General features: G+C 36.9%; 3 protein-coding genes across 3 annotated transcripts; 1 reads left to right on the forward strand and 2 right to left on the reverse strand.

Annotated features, from left to right (window-relative positions):
* Positions 1 to 4,686: 4,686 nt before the first annotated feature.
* polr1c (RNA polymerase I and III subunit C) lies at positions 4,687 to 10,316 on the reverse strand. Its single transcript, XM_079843698.1, has 9 exons — positions 10,228 to 10,316; positions 9,911 to 9,982; positions 9,703 to 9,810; positions 9,426 to 9,558; positions 9,106 to 9,225; positions 5,798 to 5,950; positions 5,476 to 5,625; positions 5,273 to 5,389; positions 4,687 to 5,181 (listed from the first exon to the last, which is right to left on the reverse strand). The coding sequence occupies exons 1-9, from the start codon at positions 10,309 to 10,311 to the stop codon at positions 5,063 to 5,065; spliced, it is 1,056 nt and encodes a 351-aa protein (XP_079699824.1). The 5' UTR covers positions 10,312 to 10,316; the 3' UTR covers positions 4,687 to 5,062.
* A 688-nt stretch (positions 10,317 to 11,004) lies between these two features.
* Positions 11,005 to 19,379, forward strand: pcgf6 (polycomb group ring finger 6). Its single transcript, XM_079843069.1, has 10 exons — positions 11,005 to 11,316; positions 11,649 to 11,748; positions 11,868 to 11,964; positions 12,253 to 12,308; positions 12,428 to 12,487; positions 12,627 to 12,747; positions 13,342 to 13,369; positions 13,604 to 13,702; positions 15,639 to 15,725; positions 17,733 to 19,379. Exons 1-10 carry the CDS (start codon positions 11,194 to 11,196, stop codon positions 17,778 to 17,780), a joined length of 819 nt encoding a protein of 272 aa, XP_079699195.1. The 5' UTR covers positions 11,005 to 11,193; the 3' UTR covers positions 17,781 to 19,379.
* A 515-nt stretch (positions 19,380 to 19,894) lies between these two features.
* On the reverse strand, positions 19,895 to 23,163 carry inaa (internexin neuronal intermediate filament protein, alpha a). Its single transcript, XM_079843036.1, has 3 exons — positions 21,864 to 23,163; positions 20,679 to 20,803; positions 19,895 to 20,596 (listed from the first exon to the last, which is right to left on the reverse strand). Exons 1-3 carry the CDS (start codon positions 22,908 to 22,910, stop codon positions 20,353 to 20,355), a joined length of 1,416 nt encoding a protein of 471 aa, XP_079699162.1. The 5' UTR covers positions 22,911 to 23,163; the 3' UTR covers positions 19,895 to 20,352.
* Positions 23,164 to 23,600: the final 437 nt, after the last annotated feature.

The following is a 23,600-nucleotide window of genomic DNA, read 5'->3' on the forward strand; positions in this document are numbered from 1 at the left end:
ATGGGGCATAAATCAGCATTCGGAGCAAAAGAGTTGGCCTAATTATGTTGAACGGGAAGAGTTTATATGGCAGTGTCAAATGAGAATGGTTTATTAGCTTTGTTGGTCTTTACTGGTTTAAACTGGACTTCCAGAATGGCTAAGCTGATTTTTAGCTGGATGCCAGTTGGTCACCTGGCCTGACCAGCTGAAAAGTGCCCGAAAACCCCATATAAAACATCTTAAACCAGCCTAATCTGGTCTTCCAGACGGTCTCCCAGCCTGGTCAGGCTGATCTGTTGACTGGTTTTGAAGGGACATTGGGCTCTCTTCAGCTAGGAAGGCTGGGAGACTGGCTGAAGAGCAGCTTGATGAGGCTAGGGGCCGGTTGTTCAAAAGTAATCTGATTTCGGTTATCGGATGGGATGGAATCTTGAAAATGGGTTGTTCAAAAGAAAAAAGGGATTCTGAAATCAGATTATATCACAAAATCCAATCTTGGTTTTGATCTGGATCAAATTTGTTTCGTTCAAAACTTTTTTAGTAAGATTAGGATACCTGATACAAAAAAAAATATATATATATATCATGTAATATACACATTTTTTATTTTTATTTTGCTTGATTAGTTTAACTGTTAATGTGATAAATTAGATTTAGGCATAAGGCTTCCTATTGAGTTTATAGTTATAGTTTATATAGTATACTTTTACATTTTCGCTGCTGTTCTAAAAATGGTTTTCGGTTACCTTAAACAAGCTACACAGCTGCTTGAATTGCAGTGCAGGAGCTGTAGGTTACCACAGAAACATAAGTGGTTAGTTGATTGCTGTCGCGACTCGTGATACTCGTGATGCGAACAGCACTGAACCTATATGGCGGTACAACTTGAATATTAGACTGTGCAACAAGGGAATTGTAATTGGCTGTTTTTTTCTGCAGAGAGCGGATCACTGTTGATGTGTCTAATTTTTCGTATCGATCATTTATTGATAAAGGGTTCCGGGTGATCCAATAAAATTTTCCTTTGAAAAACCGGCACAAAAGTAAGATAAATTGTCTGATCATGGACTGCAAAACAAGGGATTTCCAAATTCAGATTCAACTTTTTTAACAACTGGCCCTAGGAGACCAGTTTAAACCAGCACAGGATATAAGTGTCATTAGTCTACTACAAAACAATTTTTTTTTTGCTGATTTTAGCGGTTTAAACTGGTCCACAGCCTGGCTAAACTGTTTTTATCTGGATGGCCAGCTGGTCTCTTGCAATAAAAATATCTTAAATCAGTTTACCTCATTTTGCTAGGTGGTCTCCCCACCTGACCAACTGAAAAATGCACAAAACACCTCGTAAACCAGCCTTATCTGGTTTGCTGGTCTCACAACCTGGTCTGTTGACTGGTTTAAAAAGGCTTTGGGCACTTTTCTGCTGGTCAGGCTTGGCAAAAAAGTGCCAAAAGCCCTTCTGAGACCAGCTCAGATCAATGTGGAAGATAAGCAAACAAGTTTAGATTGGTTTAAGCTGAGCTTTTTCTGCAAGGTAATTCTTTGATAAGGCAAAAATCAGCCCATATTCTTGCATTAAACTTCCTCTGCCATTCATGTCAAGACTGAGACATTTGTCAAATGATTTGACCTAAGTTGAAATCAAAACCGATTTGTTTTATTAGCAATGGAAAACTGAAGTATTTAGGAAATATGGTAATATCCAGACAGTGAAAAAATATAATAAGCCTTATCTTAAGGAGCTGTCAAGCTGTGATAAAGAAAATTCCACCAAGTGGGCCGAGGAACTGGGTGATCCCTTCACCATAATTTGCTTGCTTAGAAAAATACAGTATGTTTTATAAACAACAACTCTGGCCAACAAGGATATGAGATTTTTCTTCTGTCTTTTTATGCTTTGAGTGGTGTCCGCTGCTTGCCAAGAGTAATGAGACAAGATGGGGAGGAATGGAGAGTGCCAAATGACTCCAGTCTCAACCAGTCTCAGCAGAACCATTCTAATGATGCGAGCCGAGCCGTACAATGGAAGGTGACCCACTTATTGTGCCACGTCCCTCTGTGACTCGCCGTCTCCAAAGACACCCTGGCCCAATTTCAATAGTTCTGTACACATTGTGTGTGATTATGTAGCTATTTGCTTGTGCATTATGGGTGGGCGGGTGTTTGGTAGAATACAGCTCAAAATGATCTACTGCAGATGTTGTGCCCGCCCATAATAATAAGCCAAAATGTGACTAAGGCGACCTGGAAAATGCAGAATTAATGCGCGGAAATAGCAAAGAACTTCTCCTATTGAGCTCAACAAAAGTAATTAAATGCAAAGTGAAGTATCTGGATCGTGCATAAATCTGAATGAACTTCATCAGGTGCTCTGGTGTTTGTATCATCTGGCAAGAAAAAACAGGATTTCACGCATAATGCTTTCATTGTGCTGACTCCAGCCCTCATTGTGCCAAACAATGCCCTACAGTGCAAATGCAAAGCTACTTTAGACGCATCTGCCTCTGGCAATAGCAGCATATGCTGGACATTAGCCCTAGTAATTCAGTCAGCATGTTTGTATGTAACTCAAAGCAGACAGGAACCTCAGCATGTGCACTTTAGAAGTACTAATGGCAAATAATCATTGCATATCTATTGGGGATGGATCTGTATATAAAATATAGGCATTTTCAAGATGGAAACGTTCCAAGCAAGTACTACAAAAACACTTTTAAGTTCACTGAACCGAAAACGAAGGCACATTTTCAGGTCACTGCCCCGGTGAAAGGAAAACTCCTTGGTAGTACTGCATTATTTAGTCCTACTGGCACAAGATGTTTAAACAATGTCAAGAGGTATACGTGTAATTAATCTAAGGACATTTCAGGAGACTGAATCGATTGCCTCCATCACCATTCACAGAGAGACTGCATTTGATTTCACTGATAGAGAGCAGAGCTGGCAGGCTAAATAAAACTGGACAACACTAAGCTCTTTTTTTGGAGTGGAAACTATGAAGATGGATGATCCAAAAGAAATGGAAACAAAAATCTATACACAAAGAGTTATGGCCTGATCGGTCACATTTCATGGTTCACCCAAAAATGAAAAATCTGTCATCATTTTCTCACACTCAAGTTGTTCCAAACCTGTATGAATTTCTTTCTTCTGCTGAACACAAAAGAAGATATTTTGAAGAATGCCAAAAAGTTGATGGGCCCCATTTACTTCCATAGTATGGAGAGAGAAAAAAATACAGTTAAAACTGACCCTAAACAGTTCAACTGACCCTAATTGGATTAAATACAATTCACACATACACACACACACACTCAAATGATACTGGAAAAAAAGGTAAAAACAGCAAACCTTTAACATTAATACTTCTCACACATTAAAAAAGAAGAAGAGATAATCTGTGGCCACCAGTGTTGCTGATTACTCCTTTAAAAAGTAACTTAGTTACTTTTAAAATCAAGTAATCTGTAAAGTAACTAAGTTAGATTACAAGTTACTTTATTAGTTACATTCAGCAGTTGCCAACAACACCCCTGCCGCCTCAACATAAAAATGACAACCATTTTTGCCAACACTTTATTGGAAGTGCATTTTTAACAGTAACGTTCAAAAATGTATCTCCTGACATTTTAAGTTGAAATTAAAAAATATTTCCTGAAAAAAAAAAAACATGTTTTAATAAAAAATGTAATAAAGTCTTTCTTGACTTCACTTAACATAAATACTCTCCCCAAGACGCAAGAAGAAAGCAAAAATATATATTTTTTACTAAGGAAAATGACAAAAATAGTAACTAAAAAAAAATAGTGATTTAGATAAATTACTTTAATCTGATTACTGGTTTGGAAATAGTAACGCATTAGATTACTCGTTACTGGAAAAAAGTAGTCAGATTAGAGTAACGCGTTTCTGGCATCACTGGTGGCCACTATATATATATATATATATATATATAACGCCTTGCATATATTCTTATTTTCATTAAATCTTATACCTTTTTTTTGTACACGGATATATAATACTCTCCTTTTTATAAACTTTTTTTTCATAAACTGTGATTATTATAAACAGTATTGTAAGTATTATCTTTTAACATTTTTCAAAACATTTCAACATTATAAACCGAAGCAGCGTGGAAAACCCACATTCTGTGTGTTTTCCTGTAGCTCAAAAAGTAAAGCATAACGCTAGTAGCAACGGCAAGATCATAGGTCCGATACAGTGAACTGAGCATGCATTCACTGATAAAAAAAATTTACACCTGCAATGCAGTGCAAGTTCCTTCTGATAAAAGTGTCTGTCAATTGCTTAAATGTAAATACTGTCAGAGAGTATTTGAGAAACTGATATAACAATATCAAATTGACCCACAAACTCATCATAATCATATAATATTATTAATAATTTGTTACATGTATATAGCGCTTTTCTCTGTACTTTATATGGAAGAAGTGAAATCTCCTCAACCACCACTAAAGTAATAGAAATTTTGTATGCGCATTCCAAAACACATTAGGGTCAACATTTTACAGGCATGTTTATGACCCTAAATGAGTCACAATTTCAAGAAAAACTTCACAGGTTTACCAGAATTCGAACAACTCAGAAATATAATATAATATAATATAGGGGTTAAGACTGTAAAGACTCTGCAAAGTGCTCTGTTTAGATGTCGACTACAAAGAATTCATAAGACTATCTGTCATTTTGTCAAAAACAAATGTTTAATATACATTGAAAAACATAAATATGTCACAAAATGTGTTGCCATATATATGATTTACAGAATTATGGTTCGTAATAGCTGGACATCTCAAACAAAACAGTAACTTGACTAACAGAAACTGCTAAGATTTTTGTGGGAATTTTTTTTTTTAATAAACTTAAATCTCCAGAATGCTGTCAAGTTATAGCCTTGAGTTGAATAAAGAACTGCTACTTGGATTTGTATGACTTCACACTTACATTTTTTTTTTTATAGCTAAAGCTTTAAAAGTTATGTACAATGTCAGCAAACCAATCACATTATTTCATTCAAAGCTATAGGATGATTGTGGCTAGCCTTATTTTCTTCTATCTAATCCATTTCTGTCGTATCAAGTTCTGAGAGAAACTTCTGGCACTTAGAGATGAGGACATTAATGGCCTCGGTAACCAGGACATCAGGAGGGAGGATCCCTGTGGACTCCACTGAGACTGAAAAGAAAACACAGAAGAAAATGAGACAATGCTTTTGGTAAATCACCACAAAAAAAAACCCGAATGCAACACTTGGTTGCCAACATACATATGAAATGATCCCGCACTCTGCCCAGTTTCACCAAGTTCTTCAAGTCATCATGCCGGAGAACTTCTCTGCTGCACGTGTCCAAACGACTGTTGACAACCTTAGCTATCTTCCTTCCTGAAATGCATAATTACTAGATTAAAATACAACAACAAAAGCACCAAATATCAAGACTACATGTAAATATAATGGAATAGTCCTACCGTTCACATTCTCTAGCTCAACAACTCCAGGTGAGAAGCAGCGCTTTAACCTCTCGGCTTGTTCTCCCTCAACGGTCTGTAATAATGTGATTTCAGGAAGGAGTCTGTAGCTTGCGGTGGCCACAGGAGAAAACTTGGCATGATCCTTGCCTGCAATGTGCACCCAAGCTCTCCAGTTAATCACACAATTCATAAACAATATACAGGAAACTAGGGATTGGATATTGGAGTTATTAATAACTAAAACTTTATTAAAGAAAAATATAAATGCCTCCCTGGAAATCAAATATCTTCTTGGTCAGGAGCCTCTTATATTACTCACCTATTCCTTTGACGCAGTGCATAACTATATCAAGTTCCTGCCCTGGTCTGAGTTGTGCCAGGAGAATGTCCCCATGCACAGGACCAATCTTGGCATCTGCAAATACATCGGCCTGGTTTCCAACTGGGTGCCATTTTATGTCACCCGAGTAGACTGAAACAAAACAAGAGTTCAGTGACATGTTTGTAAACGGTGCAGTGATAACTAGAATGTTTTTGTAATGGTTGGGAATTAATATCTGTGTGAAACTATAGGACTCTTTCTTTCGTGGAACCCAAAATGAGAATGTTTGTGTTTGACAATCTTTACTTTCATTACATCCTTTTTTCCATATAAGGGAAAGGCGACAGTGACCGAAACATTCTACCTAACATCTTTTGTGTTGCGTGTAGGGCTGTACAACTAATGTAAATAAAACCGATTCAATTGCAATATGGTTTACTGCAATTATCAAATTGCAAAGGCTGCGATTCATGCCAAGTTCAGACTGCACGATTTTCTAAACTCGTCGGATCACTGCTCTTTTCACACTGCATGACTATCTGGGGTAGCATTCAGTCACTGCTGTGTTCACACTGCACGATGAATCGGCGACAGGAGGTTTCACACTGCATGACTTTACAATATGAAGAATCACCGACAACTCTCTCCCGTGCATAAACTACATTTCACAAGCAAACATACAGGAGACGTGACAAGTAAACAATGCGTGCGTCAGACCAGAGTTCTCACGCGAGACTGGAATTATTATTAAAAATGATAAACTGCAGAAAGTTTGCGATCCAAATTGTCTGTGCGCTGATTTGCAGTGAAAAGGAGTAAAATAAAAAAAAGATTTTATAGCGGAGGAAATGGTTCGGGAGACACAGGGATCGTGTTCTGCAAAGAGAGTTTGAGGTAAATAAATAATTTTGCAATGTGCTGCTGTTGCGGCTAGTCAAGGAAATGTTTGTGCTTTGTTTCTGTTTGATAGAATTGTAAATATATATATTAAAATACAGATATTCTGGTCTAGAACTCCTCCCACTGCCCTGTATCTTGCTCTCTCGTTGGCTGTCGGTCATCATCAATGTATTTTTCAGTCAGAACACATTTCACACGGCAAGATTTTGAATCGCAGACAAGTCCAGATATGTAGCATGCCAAATATCTCACAGGCATCGGTGACTCATCTGTGATTCTCTCAGATCACGTCTTTGATAAGTCACTCGCGTGAACGAGCACCGATTTGCCTATGATTTCGGCCATTTGTCTGCGAATTCGCAAAACCTGTTGGCGAGTCAAAATCGGGGCTAAAATCGGGCAGTGTGAACTCTGCATAACTGAAATAAATATATGAGCTGCATGTTTCAGTGTGTACCGCATGTTAATTTACATGCATGAACCAGCAATTTCAGCATCTCTGTTCACACAGTAAATGCTGCTGCAGTGCACACAAACTTTTTGAGACACTTATACCAAACGTTTGAGACACTTATAACATGCATTCAGGAAGACAACAACCATCTTCCCAAACTTGTAAAGAGAAATGCTTGTAAACCAGCAGTTGCCAACAAAAGAGAAGCTTTAAGGACTCCCTGCATTTTTCTGGTGAAATAAAAGCTTGAATAAGTTTTGAAAATGAAGAAATTAACACAACCATTAATATCTGAATTGTAATTTGACAGTTATACTGAAAAATAAAATTGTATAAAATATTATTGTTTGTTTACAGTGAAATATTACAGTATTATTTCTTATTTTGTTAAAAAAAATAATTTAAGGAAAATAATCATCACAATAAATACATCATAATTATTATTTTATATTCATAAATCAAAAACTGTTTGGGCAAAACTGTGCAGCCTTACAAATAAGCACAGCAACCAAAAAAAATTTAAACCCACAAATTTTTTTTTTTTTTTAAACGCCATTCCAGCTTCTATGGCTATGTTCATGGCGAGAGCCAGGTTTAGTTATTCAAAAATAAAATGAAATAAGATGTTTAAGATTTTTTTTTTAAAACAACAACAAAAACTTGAAGGGATAGTTCACCCAAAAATGAAAACTAGCCCATGATTTACTCAAGTCATCCTAGGTGTATTTGACATTCTTCTTTCAGACAAACACAATCAGAGTTATATTACAAAAGTCCAGGCTAATCCAAGCATTATAACTGCAATAATAGTTGCTCTGTTTTTGAAAGCCATAAAAAAATGCACCTGTCCATCGCATAACGTGCTCCACGCGGCTCCGGGGTGTTAATAAAGGCCTTCTGAAGCAAATCGATGCGTTTGTGTAAGAAAAATATACATATTTAAAACTTTATCAAGTAAAGTTCCAGCCGATCGCCTTCCATGGAAAAGTGTTGAAAGTGAAACTCAAGATGCGTACGTGACGTCATGACGAGTGTACCTGGTCGCATTAGTCTTTCGATCAGCAGAGGACCTTTCAACACTTTTTCCATAAATTGAACACGGAAGGCGGTCGGCCGAAACTTTACTTTATAAAGTTTTAAATATGGATATTTTTCTTCATCGATTCGCTTCAGAAGGCCTTTATTAACACCCCAGAGCCGCCTGGAGCACGTTATTTGACGGACAGATGCATTTTTTATAGACTCCAAAAACAGAGCAACTATTACTGCTATAATAACGCTTGGATTAGCCTGGACTTTTGTAATAGAACTCCGATTTTATTTGTCTGAAATAAGAATGTCATATACACCTAAGATGACTTGAGGGTGAGTAAATCATGGACTAATTTTCATTTTTGGGTGAACTATCCCTTTAAGACTACATTTGGATTTACTTGATTAAAGACCTTTTCAAAAGTATCTACAGAAAACAAATTTCTCAAAGGGGTAGAGTTTTTACAGTCCAGCAAAATATGTTTAATGGACATTGGATTCTGACAAAATGAACACTTTTGAACAATTTTCTCCTGATAGTAAAAATGTATGTGTGAGTCTTGAGTGTCCTATCCGGCATCGTGCATAAATGACTTGATCCCAGCGATTATTAAAATGAAATATGTTTTTTTCCCAACATCAAGATTTATTTCATGTAATTTAAACCCACAGTTAAAATGTTTCCCCAAATTGTACAGCCCTAGTTGCACAGAAGATTATCATAAGGGTTTGGAACAACACATTTAACACACATAGAGATGAGTTTTAAATTAATTTTATAGGGCACAGCAGCAATAAACAAAAAGGTCCAGAAAGAGGGTGAATAATTGATCACGGGAAAACAAAATGTATATTAAAGGTAAACTTCAGGAGGAAAAATAAAATGTCTGATTTTGTCATTGAAAAATGTTTTACTCACCCATGTGATTGAGATATAACTCCTTAGGATCTGAAGAGTCTTTAGGGGCTCTAGGATTCCTGGTGCATTTGACCTTCAGTTCAAGTCTAATTGTGTCAATTTCTGTGCCTTCCTGATCCTCTGATAAACACAACACACTCAGCTGTCAAATAATCATCCATTATAATATGTGAACACAAAGAATAATCAACGGTCTTTAACAACTTCAGTCAGTTTTGGCATTTGTGACGCCATTACAAAAATGACTTTCCTCAAGATGAATACATTTTTGTAATTAATTGTTGCTTTAAAGTAAAAACGTGCTTCCAGAATTAACTTACCCGCATTCCTGTACTCAAAAAGACGAGGGTCTGCTTTAATGGGCACAAGACCAAGCCTATGAGATAGAATCTCATCCTGAACTATCGATGTGTTATTGTAAATGAAGACTTTCTCAATTGCCATTGTTGGGACCTAAATTGTCAGATGAGATGAGGAGGAAAATAAATACTACAGTTTAAAGAACATGATGACTGTCACCTCCAGTTGATGATGGTAATACAACATGTATATAAGCATGTATATAAACATATAAGCACTAGGACATATCAAACCTACCTCAGCCAGTAATATACGGCGAAAAGCATTGGCGATGGCAGCGTCAATTCCAATCATATCAAACTCCAACGTGTTTTCATCAGAATTAACTATATCGATTCTGAAGTTCTGGAAGAGTAATATACAAATTTTGCATCAATCACGTATGAAAGGCGCGGCTGAGCACGATAATCATTATAATAAAGGAAAGCCTGTACAATTCACACACCTTTTTGAATTTTTCAAAGTCCCATGTGTCATCGTAACCAGGGTAATTTCCTGGATAATCTGTAGTATGGACCTGTAAATACAGTAAATAGTAGTTACATATGTATCTTACCGAAATACACACCATTAAGTATGAGCATACAAATCAAATAAACAAAAAACACTGCCGTCTATGTACGAAGCAAACCTAGCTATGGCATGTGCAAAGTTATATTATCAAATTATGCATAAACTGACAATGAAACAGCCTATATTGACATAAACACACAGTGAACACTATATAAATAAATAAAAAATCCCGCGTCGTGTATAACTTACATTTTTTATGCCAAATTCCCCCAATATTACTCTATCACGAATTTCATCCACGTTGTTCATAGGCGCCGCCATCTTTGCTGTCATCCCTCTCTTGTGCCGATAGAGGGTAGAACACTTCCATTCAAACACTCCAAGTTTCAACATTGTCATTTTATAAATGCTTTAATTTAACAATACAATACACATAGTAAATAATACGATTTAAAAACAAAACAAAAAAATAGACAACTAAATAATAATATATGGTTTTATGATTTGGCGTTCTTTAAACCCTTCAGTGTTTTAACAGACTGATACATTTCTAATTTAAACTGTATTTAAGTCAAGCTGTCTACATATGCGAATGCAAAATCTACCTAAAGTTTTACCATTGTCCACTTGGTCGTGTGTATTTACACGACGAAAAAATATATTATTTATTATATTTCCTAATATTGTGTGTTGATGCAGTTCATTAAAACACAGAGTCGATTAGTTCAAGCTTTTCAGATTAAATCAGTTGTTTTTACATAACCGTAAACTTAAATAAATCTTTGGTAAAGTCTTTGTCAGATGATTCTCCATCTCATAAAACATTGTTCTAGTTTGGATGAGTGAAGTAGAATGAGTAGATAAGCGAAGTATGAAGGGACATATAATAATATTTTGCTGTAATAATTCGTAATATATATATTATATATATATATTTCGTTATTTAAACATTTTTATATTTATTAATTGATCAATTTATTATTCGTTCCTTTGGGGACTTTTATTCTAGCCTCATTAAACTACGTCACTGGAGTATTGCGCGCACAGCGTGAAGGTGCACAAGTAGATCATTGAAGTGTTTCTAAACTTGCACCTGAAATTAACTATTCGCGGTTCGTCTTGAATGAAGTCACCCAGCCTCTCCAGATAGACCAGGCATGCATTCGTAGTTGTTCTCCAGCAGTTGTTTTAAGGGCTTCACACTTTGCGTGCGCTATGGACGGAACTGTGGTCAGAGTTGTGGAGGAGGGATCCACGCGTGGGTCCTTTCAGACAGACGCTTCCCTCTGCGAAGAGGACGAGAGCCAGAGAGCTAATGAACAACATCCTGACGACGAGGTACAATACTAAATCAGCAAATGAGTCGAGGTTTTATTAAAAAAGTACTTTAAGTAAGCACTTATTGCATATAAGCTACTCAACTAAATGCGTTTAAAAATAATACTTTACCTGTACTTAGTACTTTTTTAATTTGTATATGAACAAATGTATATACAAAAAATGTATTTACAATGGTAGTTCTTACAGCGATACTTTTATATAACAAATATAATAGTTGACACAAATTTAAGTACATATATTTAAGTTACATACACTTTATAAATGTTCAGTACATTATAATTAAATATATTTGTAAGATATATATATGCTTGTGTTTGTTTTGTTTATAGCGTTCCCTGCCTCTTAGGGAATTTTATCCCTATATTCGCTGTGCCCTCTGCAATGGATTTTTTATTGATGCCACCACCATCACAGAGTGTCTTCACACTTGTAAGTTCGCATTTCCCGGCTCTGACCCACAATCAAATATTTTTTTTTAATCATTTTTAGTAATAACGTTTTGCAGCACGCCTGTTTATTTAACTATTGCCCTTTTTCCTCCTTCACAGTTTGTAAGAGCTGTATTGTCAAGCACTTTTTCTACAGCAACAGGTGTCCTAACTGCTCTATTGTCGTACACCAGACACAGCCACTGTACAGTATCAGGTAACTTTAGTTATATTGATTTCTTTCTTTATTATTTTTCTTGTCAGTTTCAACATTGGTGAACTGTGTGTATAGGGCGTAGTGTTGTTTACCAGTTTTGGTCTATCGCTAGAGATTTAGTCTAGCTGTTGTGTTCAGGACAATCCCTTGTGTTTAATTACTGCTACCCAGCAATAATAGCCTCACATATGTCCCAGGGTCTTTGTTGATTCAAATGTGCTAATTACTGGTCATGTTTTAACATGGATGTCAAGCTTCAGAGTCAAAATTCATCCCTTTTTCTCTTAGACCCGACCATCAATTACAAGACATTGTTTTCAAGATGGTTCCGTATTTGGAAGGAGGTTAGTGAAGTTAGGGTTGAACTCTCTTCTGCCACACATTTGTTGGCCCAGTTTGTCATTCGAGATATATGTGAGAAACATTTTAGAGAAAATAAATTGTTTGTGTTTTTCCTCTCAAGATGAAAGGTCACGTATATGTGAATTTTATAGACGGAGAGGACTTGACATGCCCAGGCCAGGTTTGTGTAATGCAATCTCTCTACTAAAGTGTATTCTTTGAATATATATATATGCATTTTAGTGTTTGAGGGATGCTGAGAAATATTAAGATTTGAATGTGCTTATGATGCAACAATTTTTCTCCTTTTTCCCGCCTAGTGGCAGCTCCATCTACATACCCAGTGAAGCTGCCTCTGAGACAGAAGAAAGACCTGCTGCCTCAGTCTGTTTTTACTATTCCCTCAGAGCTAGATGTGTCTCTGATGTTGGAGTTTGTGGGGTCAGTAATGTTAATTGTCATTATGCATATATAAGTGATGTTATTCTGTTTCTAGTGCTTTCAGTCAGTGCATCTAAATGTAATAATAACTTAAGAGGCAGTGCAAGAAAATGCATTTTGATAAAAGAAAAGTTTTATGAATCATGCAATAAAACCAGCAACATACATTAAGAAAGTAATTCATGTTGAGTGTAACTATGTTCACTAGATGGAGCTAAACTGTCAAAAATCACAAGACTCTGTAAAGCAGCAGTTCTCAACCTTTTTGATTCAATATTGGCTGAGATATTTCCTCTGATATTTCTGCTATGATTATGCCAATGCCAATTTTATTTACATAAAATGAGAATATTGATGTTAAATTAATTAACAGTGATTCATTTTGCGATTCCAGAATATTCTGTAGGATCTTCAATAAAACAATAGTTATTCTCAAACCTCTGGTTGAGAAGCCATTTGCTTTTTTTTCTTGAAAATGATCTGCTTTTACGCAATTGCAAATGCTCTATTAATTACAAATGGTTATTACACAACCCAAATGTGATTTGCTAATATTTCATCTGACATATTTTTTCACATATCTTTGATTTACAGAGCTGAAAAGGGCGTTGAGAACTATAAGGTAATGTTCAAATTTTTCAATATTGAAATATTTATAGTTTTGCTTCTAATAAGAGGAGCACATTACTGGAATTGCTGTGTTTTTTTTTCTGTATCCACACCTTATATTCAGGCAACACTTTGCAATATTATTTGTTCTTATGAAAAATAAACAGCTGAATCATTGTATAGAACTGAGCTGAAATCATGGTAAAGGTCTTGCTGAACTTGTCATGATTATATTTTCACCCTCAAGCCCCTTGAGAGGAAGTATGTGCGTGTGTCCGGGGAAGCCACTGTCCGTCATGTGGAGCTTTTTATCAGGAGGAAGATGGAGCTGAGTCAAAATTGCAAGGTGAAACGGCTATTTTTTTCACCTTTATCTTTAATCTCACCCACAGATTTTGAACACAATGCATATTTTACATTATAAACTACACTCTGTATCAGGGTAAGGTCTAGGTCTTAAACAACTTGTTTTTATTAAACCAGACGCATAAATCCTGCCTCAGACAGTCAGCAATGTCAGAGGTCTGGAAGATATGTGGGGTGAACATCCCCCTAGCTTTGTCAGTCGCTCAATAATTCATACTGACAGGACGGGCTCTAAGCAAAGATATGCTGAGTCATTTAATATCATAAAATTATTTTCTCCCTCCTTATCTGACTAAATTTAGCAAAATTATTACTTGCCGGCGTCTTTAGGGTTTCTACCATGAGGTCATCTTATCAAAGTGTGATTAAAGAAATTATGTTATTAGGATGTTCCTTTTCACTCTCAACACTTCAGTGACTCTGTCACACTTCACAATCCTGACACGTTGCTGTTTAATTACTTTTCTTCTAATCCCAATTCTGGATAAGGATTTGAGTCCTTGAAAAGAACCACAGCTCAGTCAAGCATAGAAATGAGTGTCTGCGGTTGTGAATAACACTGTTACTGTTTGAAAAGAAAATCTAGAGCTGTGTTTTCATTATTCAGCTGTCACTTCTACAGACTAGCAGTGCCGTCTCCAGTTTAAGAGCCATATATTTAAATGTTAACACTATTTTACAGTGTCCTAGTTATACTTTACATGTACTAACTATGATAATAACAGTACATTTTTGCAGCTAACTCTAAACCAAACCCTTACCCCATAGTAAATACATGTTAATTAATTTCACTCATTACTCAATTGTATCCCACATATAGTAGATTCACAGTCAGGAATATACTTATCTATTCACGCTATTTTTATTGTTAATTGTTCAAAGTATGTATACATTTGATCTGGGGCATTGATCAAAGGTATATTCTGGGTCCAGTTCAAGTTAAGCTCAACTGACTGCATTTGTGGCAAACATTTATTTGACTCTCCTATTCTAAAAAAAAAAAAAAAAGCATAATTCTGGTTGAAGTGAGGCATATGCAATGGAAGTAAATGTGGCCAATCTGTAAAATACTAACTATTAAATGACTCATAATTTATAATATGCATGTTAACATGCATTTTCAGCTCAAATAATAATACACAAGTTTCAATGTGGTCTCATACAATTATAAGCTTCCCATTTCTCCTTTTAAATCCAGAAAATCAGATCTGGCAACAGGATAAGTTAAAGTTTTATTTTTGGTGATCAAAATTAATTGCAGTATTCCTGTGTATGGTCACATGTCACATGAAGGCTGCTTGTATGTTGCGAGGCTAACAGTTGTATCTGGATTACTGGCTTAGGGTTTTTTCCTGGCTAAGTCTGATCTGGCCCGACGTGGAACACCTTTTAGTGCCAGGGACATATACAGGGATCGAGGTGAAAAAGGAAACACAAGCATTTGTGTGCTTTGCTCCAGGACAGCCTGCTGTGCCTTGCTCCACATACTAGACTCTAAAAATTGTCTAATCATTTTGGGAATAGACTGAGGCTGTATTGTGTATATATATGGAAGCTTGAAGTACATTTCCATCTGGCATTTTAGGGTCACTGTGAAAAAAGCACTCCTCTAAATAGTTTGAATCCACTGGAATCAAACCCCAACCTTTAGTAGCGGTCTTTGCTATTGCTCATATTACTTGTGAGGTGTGATATTTTGTAAAATTGTTTTTTTGTGGACTCTCCAGATTAAACTCTGCCATTGTTCTATGGTCAGAAATGACAATTAGAATCATGCTCAAATCAATGTTTTCAGGAGAGGTGTGCTATTACGTTTCCAAATTGATCAGATTAAAAGCGTTTGCATGACGAATGATAAAACGGATTAAAAAAAAACCCCATTGACTTGACAATTTACATTGTGCTTTATTTGGCAGGTTGATGTTGTGTGTGGAGATCATCTTCTTAAGCAATACCAGTCTTTGAGAGAAGTTTGTAACACCATGGGACAAAATGCATTGCAGGTGGGTGTCTTATATAACACACATTTTTGCTTTTCATGCTATTTTTGTTTGTTTGCTATCATCATCAATGCATAAAATTAAATGCAGCTAGAGAAATATAGCCTAGACATACAATAGGCGCATAGGCTAGTGGGAATTTTTCAAGTCAGTAGTGGGATCTCTGAGATGTTTTTAGAGAGAGATTGAACCTAAAGTAAGCTGTTAATAAGTGTGAACTACAGGCGCCTTACATAGTTCCTGTCTCGCCCCCTTCACACAGAATTACATTGGAGCCTTACCTGTGGCTTTAAGCGCTACCGCCTCTCAGAATAGCATTTCACAGTAATAACTTTTTTGTAGTTTCAGTTGTATTAAGGATTTTGTATTTGTGTGTGTGTGTGTGTGTGTGTGTGTGTGTGTGTATATATATATATATATATATAATAGTGAAACCTGTATATTATATTCATTCATTACACACAGACTGATATATTTCAAATGTTTATTTTTTTTAAAATTTTGATGATAATAACTGACAACTAAGGTAAATCCCAAATTCAGTATCTCAGAAAATTTGAATATTACTTAAGACCAATACAAAGAAAGGATTTTTAGAAATCTTGGCCAACTGAAAAGTATGAACATGAAAAGTATGAGCATGTACAGCACTCAATACTTAGTTGGGGCTCCTTTTGCCTGAATTACTGCAGCAATGCGGCGTGGCATGGAGTCGATCAGTCTGTGGCACTGCTCAGGTGTTATGAGAGCCCAGGTTGCTCTGATAGTGGCCTTCAGCTCTTTTGCATTGTTGGGTCTGGCATATCGCATCTTCGTCTTCACAGTACCCCATAGATTTTTTATGGGGTTAAGGTTAGGCGAGTTTGCTGGCCAATTAAGAACCGGGATACCATGGTCCTTAAACCAGTTACTGGTTGCTTTGGCACTGTGTGCAGGTGCCAAGTCCTGTTGGAAAATGAAATCTGCATCTCCATAAAGTTGGTCAGCAGCAGGAAGCATGAAGTGCTCTAAAACTTCCTGGTATACGGCTGCGTTGACCTTGGACTTCAGAAAACACAGTGGACCAACACCAGCAGATAACATGGCACCCCAAACCATCACTGACTGTGGAAACTTTACACTGGACCTCAAGCAATGTGGATTGTGTGCCTCTCCTCTCTTCCTCCAGACTCTGGGACCCTGATTTCCAAAGGAAATGCAAAATTGACTTTCATCAGAGAACATAACTTTGGACCATTCAGCAGCAGTCCAGTCCTTTTTGTCTTTAGCCCAGGCGAGACGCTTCTGACGCTGTCTGTTGTTCAAGAGTGGCTTGACACAAGGAATGCGACAGCTGAAACCCGTCTTGCATACATCTGTGCGTAATGGTTCTTGAAGCACTGACTCCAGCTGCAGTCCACTCTTTGTGAGTCCACTCTTTTTGTTTTTTCAGGGGTTGGGCATGGCGCCTTAGTTCCAGACAAAGGAACTCTTAATGCACCAGTATACCATGACATTTTGGACAATTTCACGCTCCCAACTTTGTGGGAACAGTTTGGGGATGGCCCCTTCCTGTTCCAACATGACTGCGCACCAGTGCACAAAGCAAGGTCCATAAAGACATGGATGAGCGGGTTTGGTGTGGAGGAACTTGACGGTCCTGCACAGAGTCCTGACCTCAACCCGATAGAACACCTTTGGGAAGAATTAAAGCAGAGACTGTGAGCCTGGCCTCTTCGTCCAACATCAGTGCCTGACCTCACGAATGCTCTTCTAGAACAATAGTCAAAAATTCCCATCAACACACTATGGGCCATGGGCCAACTCCATATTAAACCCTATGGATTAAGAATGGGATGTCATTAAAGTGCAAGCGCATGTAAAGGCAGGCGTCCCAAAACTCTTGGCAATATAGTGTATTTTAAAATGTAATTTATTCCTGTGATGCAAAGCTGAATTTTTAGCATCATTACTCCATTTCTGTATACATTGTATTCTTTAATACAGACGTTTCTTATTCTCCCCTTTTAGGATGGCATGCTGGTTCTGCATTTCGGACTCGTTCTACCTGCTGAGTAAAGAGGGAATATACAGAAAGACCATCTACTGTGAAAAGTACAATGAACAGTGGTTTTATTTCAAGGGCTAAACTGAATTTGATCATTCAACTGTTATCCTATGCAATTATTCTTTGTCTTCCTGGATGCCTTCTGCTTAAAGAATAAGACAGAGAATATGCCAACATTCTCTTTGCAAATGCATTTAGAAACATTAGCACTGAGTTATTTCCAGCAAATATTTTTTTGTTACAATTTCCACAGCCATAAGGTTTCGGTAGATGCTCTTTTATATGTTTGCTAGGGGAAAACTATTTTTTTACACCTTGTCTCAGAGAATGTATTGATATGAATTTAATTGCTGCTTGTTTTTTGCATGTCAGTTTGTGATGGACATTACCTAAGTTGTTAGTTTAAGTATGTCTCTCTTTGCAAGAATGAAGATGTTCAATTGTTTTGTCTTTCTCTTCTCAACTCTTCTATGAGTGTTTAAGTGTTTTTGTTTGTTCATATCAGATGGAAAAAATGTTGTACTTTTTGAGCCATATTTTTTAATTACATGGCCTTTGAGGAAAAATGACCTTTCATATGTTTTTTCATCTTTTGAAATATTATAATTGAAGTGTTTTTTTGAACAGCTTCACAACTAAATATAAATGTGCATGACCAGATAAGACTTGCATATACATATTATGCAAATATGCACTCATTTTCATTCAGTCAACTTTTTAGTTTTGAGAAATATTTTATGACTAATTCTAATTTGCTGTCTGTGTGTTGCTGATTTCAAGTTGAGAGGCTGATTATTATTTTTCACTTAAATAGAACACAGGCGAAATATTATGAAGCCCCTTTCACCTCATTCTTTGTTAAAAACCATTATCACAAAATTCTCTGGAGAGTCAGAGGCTTGGTGTAAGAGTGAAAGACGCTGCTCACTAACCCATCGGGACTGTCGAAAATGGTTTCCAAGGGAACTGCCTCAAACACCCTGCATGATTTCACAACACATTAAGGTTCATACATCGTTTATCACAGTGTAGGATTGCAGGTACAAAACTGTTTTTAATCAAAGCCCAGCTAGCTTTAGTTTATCTGATATTTATTTTTAATGTTTTACAAGTGGGAATATAATATTAACCATGGATGTGTCTTATTTAGTGCATCCTTATAGCTCTTTTTCGTGCAAAATCCAGGGCTGTCTATAGTAGTTATAACAGACAATGATTCATGACAGGGCATCTGCCATATTTTTCAGTGATTGACAGTCCTTCAGAACAATGCAAAGCAGTAGCTGTGTAGAAGGGGAGGATAGTCAATAATTTCTTTACATTTTCTTTTTCTTTGGAGAAGGACAGAATCTATTAGCCTTTAAATAGGACATCAGCTTTCTGCTATTGAGCAGGCTAGTAAATACTTTTGATGATTTGTTTAAATGTTTTGGGTCAGTACGATTTTTTTATTAAAATTAACACTTTTATTCAACGAGGGTCCATGGAAGTGATCAAAAGTGACATTGAGACATTTGTAATGTTACAAAAAATATCAGTTTCATATAAATGTTTTTTTTTTTTTACTGTTATTCATCAAAGAAACCAAAAAAATAAATCATGGATTTAGCAAAAATATTAATCGGAACTACTGTTTTCAATACTGATAATAATAAGAAATGACCACCAAATCAGGATATTAGAATTATTTCTGAAGGATCATGTGACTGAAGACTGGAGTAATGATGCAGAAAATTCAGCTTTGCATCACAGGAATAAATTACTTAAATATATTAAAATAGAACGGTTATTCTAGGCTCTAATAATCCACAATATTACCGTTTTAACTCTTATTTTTGATTAAATAAATGCAGCCTTGTTGAATATGAGAGACTCCTTTGACTATAAATCTTACCGACCCCAAACTTTTGAACGGTAGCGTAAAAAAATCTCAAACCATAAAGTCTTGAAAATGATCAAGACCACTATGGCTAAAGTAAATGAGTTGCAGGTAAATGTGCTAAATCTTTAGTGAGTAGTGAGTTTTAAGAATAAATAACCATTAAGAGCTGTAAAGTAACCTTAAATGGGACAGATAAGATCAGTGATGTTGAGTGTGATTTATGAATGAAAAGATAACTGAACAAACATTTTAATTACTGACTTTATTGTAGTTAAGGCATACATGTGTTACAGTTAATTCAGTGGCTTGGTCCCTTATTTGTAATATCTATGCCATAGTGCTTTCCAACAAATAAATATTTGTGAATATATTCATAATCAATAGATCAGTGTTAATGCTGGTCATCCTTCCATACTGAGGCTCAAATTTATAGTCCCAACATCATCAACAGGACTAAAATACTCTCTGAAACTACAATTAATAAACACACAGTAAATATTTGAGGCCTAAGTTCTGGAGTTTTAAACCAACATACTGTAGATATGTTTTTTGAAACATTATATCACCATAACAATTTCTAAAACCAATTACCATAAACAACAAATGGCAGTTTTCAGCTAATATCAGTGATTATTGTGCCAAACATTGAAAAGACTGCTGGGAAAATTGCTATGGAAGCTAGATTTAACAACTGTAATATTCTAGTTAGAGTTAACATCAACAGCATCACTCTTTTCTGCCTTCTTAATCACAGCGGATTCCTCCGTGTTTTCCTCCCGCTTGGCTGCTGCCTTGGATTTGGCGTGTCCCTCCTCCTCTTTCTCTTTTTTGGGATTGCGGGTTGAGGTGAAAGCGGAGCGGCTCTGATACCCATAAGCGATGCTGGGTGTGCTGGAGAAAGTCACCCCAGAACTGAAGTGGGTTTCTTCACCCTCCAGTAACTTTCTATGAGGACATTGACATGAGGAAAAAAACTGGTCAGTTATTTTTCATTTTCATTCCATGTGCAAAAACATTGGTGCTTTACCTGTACGCAGCAATTTCAATGTCTAAAGCCATCTTGACATTCAGGAGGTCCTGATACTCTCTGAGGTGACGGGCCATTTCACTCTTAGTATTTCTAAGGTCAATGTCCAGCTGCCCAATTGTTTCCTGGTAAATGGAATTGAAGGAAAACAAAATTGATAGTTATATTAGCATTAGCGTAAATAAATTCTGATATAATTACAAAAATACATGACCACCTCACTGTTGAGTAATTCATTTAGCTCAGCACCTAAATTAGACTGTCCTGCTCGTAAAAACGGATGTGAAGCTTTATCTCTTGGCATTTACTGGCTAATCTGATTTACAGTGGCACTTCTTTCGCTCTCAAGAGGTGAAAGGTCATAGATCATGTCTGGGGAAAACCTCTCCTCAAAATGAACTGGATACTTTATATAGCAGCGTATTTAATGTCCACATTTGTAAAGTGTTTCAATCACATCAGTATTGGCATAAACTGAAGATATCTTTCAGGTTTCTGTCAGCAAGTAGTGAACATGACCTTGCAGAAAGCTCCCTTGCAAAATCCTCTTTATCAAGAGACTCTTCTTAGTGGAATTAACCTCGGCCACCTCTTGTGTGCGATTAGTTCAGCACCATGGACAGAGAACTTGGGTAGTTGACATGGCATTTCAAGCAGTTTCAGCCTGTCCTGTGGTAGAATTTACAGTTCAACTTTTCATTTTTTCATGAGCTCCTATAATAATTGGGTGATATTTGTATTTTTAAACCTTTCTGTGTCACACAGCAGGACCATTTAAACGAACTAGTGAAGGGAAAAAGGGTGGTTAAAAATGGTGAAAACCAGTCACAGCAACTAAAACACACTTTCCCCTATACATTCATATAAAATTAATGTAAAATCTCAATATTGTGTTTAAAAAAGTTAACGATGTCAACAACCTCCAGAAACCAGTGAGCTTGTCTACATGTCTCACTTGTTGATGAATTACATTTAAATGTAAAATAAGTAAAAATACAACAACTTAAAGGAGATTCCTCAAGAATAATATTGTTGTTTGAATAGATAGATAGATAGATAGATAGATAGATAGATAGATAGATAGATAGATAGATAGATAGATAGATAGATAGATAGATAGATAGATAGATAGATAGATAGATAGATAGATAGATAGATAGATAGATAGATATTTTATGTGTCTACCTGATAACCTGCGACTTCGGCAGTGTGCGCATCTTCCATCTCGCGGATCTGCCGTTCAAGAGATTCGTTTGTGCCGCGCAAGGTTTCAATTTCAATGGTTTTGGACTGCAGTTGTCGCCGGTAGTCGTTTACTTCCTCTCTTGTGGCTCTCATGGCCTCGTTGGTTCTAGTGGCCTGTTCATTGAGACTGGCGAACTTTGATTTGTACCATTCCTCAGCAGACTGAAGGTTCTTCGACGCGAGGGTTTCATACTGGCCACGGATCTCTTTGAGGGCCGAGGTCAGATCAGGTTTGGATAACTCCACTTCCACAGATATCTGGGCCGCCTGGATCATATTAGTCAACTCCGCCACTTCTTCATCATGCACCTTCCTCAGAAAATTGATCTCGTCCAAGAGGGACTCGACCTTCCTCTCCAGGTCCACGCGCACCATGGTGGCATCATCCACATCTTTCTTGTAGGATCTGAGCGTCTGCTCTGCCTCCTCGCGCGCTCGGATCTCATCCTCAAACTTGCCTCGAAGTTTCTGCAATTCTTCCTCGATAGCATCTCGTTCAATGAGAATGTGAGATTTTTCATTGTTCACCTCGTCCACCTGGGCTCGCAGATCCCGGATCTCTTGCTGATAGAGGTCAGCGAGTCTGGACGGCTCGTTCTGCCTCTGGCGCAGACTCACGAGTTCGGTCTCCAGCACTTTATTGTGCTGCTCCAGATTGCGCACTTTCTCGATAAACATCGCGAAACGGTCATTGAGACCCTGCAGTTGTTCCTTTTCATTGGTTCGGACGATTTTAAACTCGTTGTTTAACACGGACGTTTGAGAGAAATCCACGTTGTCGAAATGGACCGGTGAGAAGGAAGATGACCGGCCCGATCTCTTGTAGTAGCCCACGGGAGAGGCACTGCTGCGGGATAAAGACTGGGACCTGAAGCCGCTGGAAGACATGGAGCTCATTCTAGAGGTGGAACCCGTGAAACGAGGGTTTTCCCCGAACATCTTTCTATAGGATGAGGAGGACATTTGGTGATCTGATCCGTAACTCATCTTCGTCACAACTAAAGGAGTCTAAAATGGGTGTGCATGGCATTATATAGCCTACCCGGTGGACTGTCCCATTCAACAGCCTATCATGTTCCCTCTGGTGGTGACAGTTAAGAAGAGAATAAACCCTTTTCAAGAGCATTAAAACATTCATTTAGTTATTGTTTTCAACAGGTTTAACATTTGCGCATAAAAAACATTTTCTGGCCATTTAAACAGCTGTATGCGTCGATGGAACTGTCCAGGTTTGCGCAGTGTCGAATGGACCAGAAATTCAACAGTTAAATCCATTTACCCTTGATTTAAGCTCTTGTTTGGATTCTGTTTTTATTTATGGCTTAAAATGTTTTGGATGGCCATGTCATTTCAGTCTGTGCATTACAAATAACATTATCCAGACTTACCTTTAAGACACAAAATGTGCCTCCTATTTAAAACTGCTGAAAAGGGGGGAAATTAAGCCAGTTGGTTTCCCAGTCTGACCAAAATGTAAAAAAAAAAAAAAAAACTTACACAATAAATAAATAATCATTACTAACTCTTTTAAAAAGCAGCTTAAATCAGCCAATAATTACTAGCAGGTTTTAGATGGTTTAAGCTAGTCTTCCACCTTAGCCTCCTATAGGCCTACTCAAAAGTGACTAAAAGCTAAAACCAGCTCAGGCTGATTTAATATATTTTTTCAAGCGGGTT

The sequence above is a fragment of the Gobio gobio genome (genome assembly GCF_949357685.1).
Source record: "Gobio gobio genome assembly, chromosome: 18".
NCBI lineage: Eukaryota > Metazoa > Chordata > Actinopteri > Cypriniformes > Gobionidae > Gobio > Gobio gobio.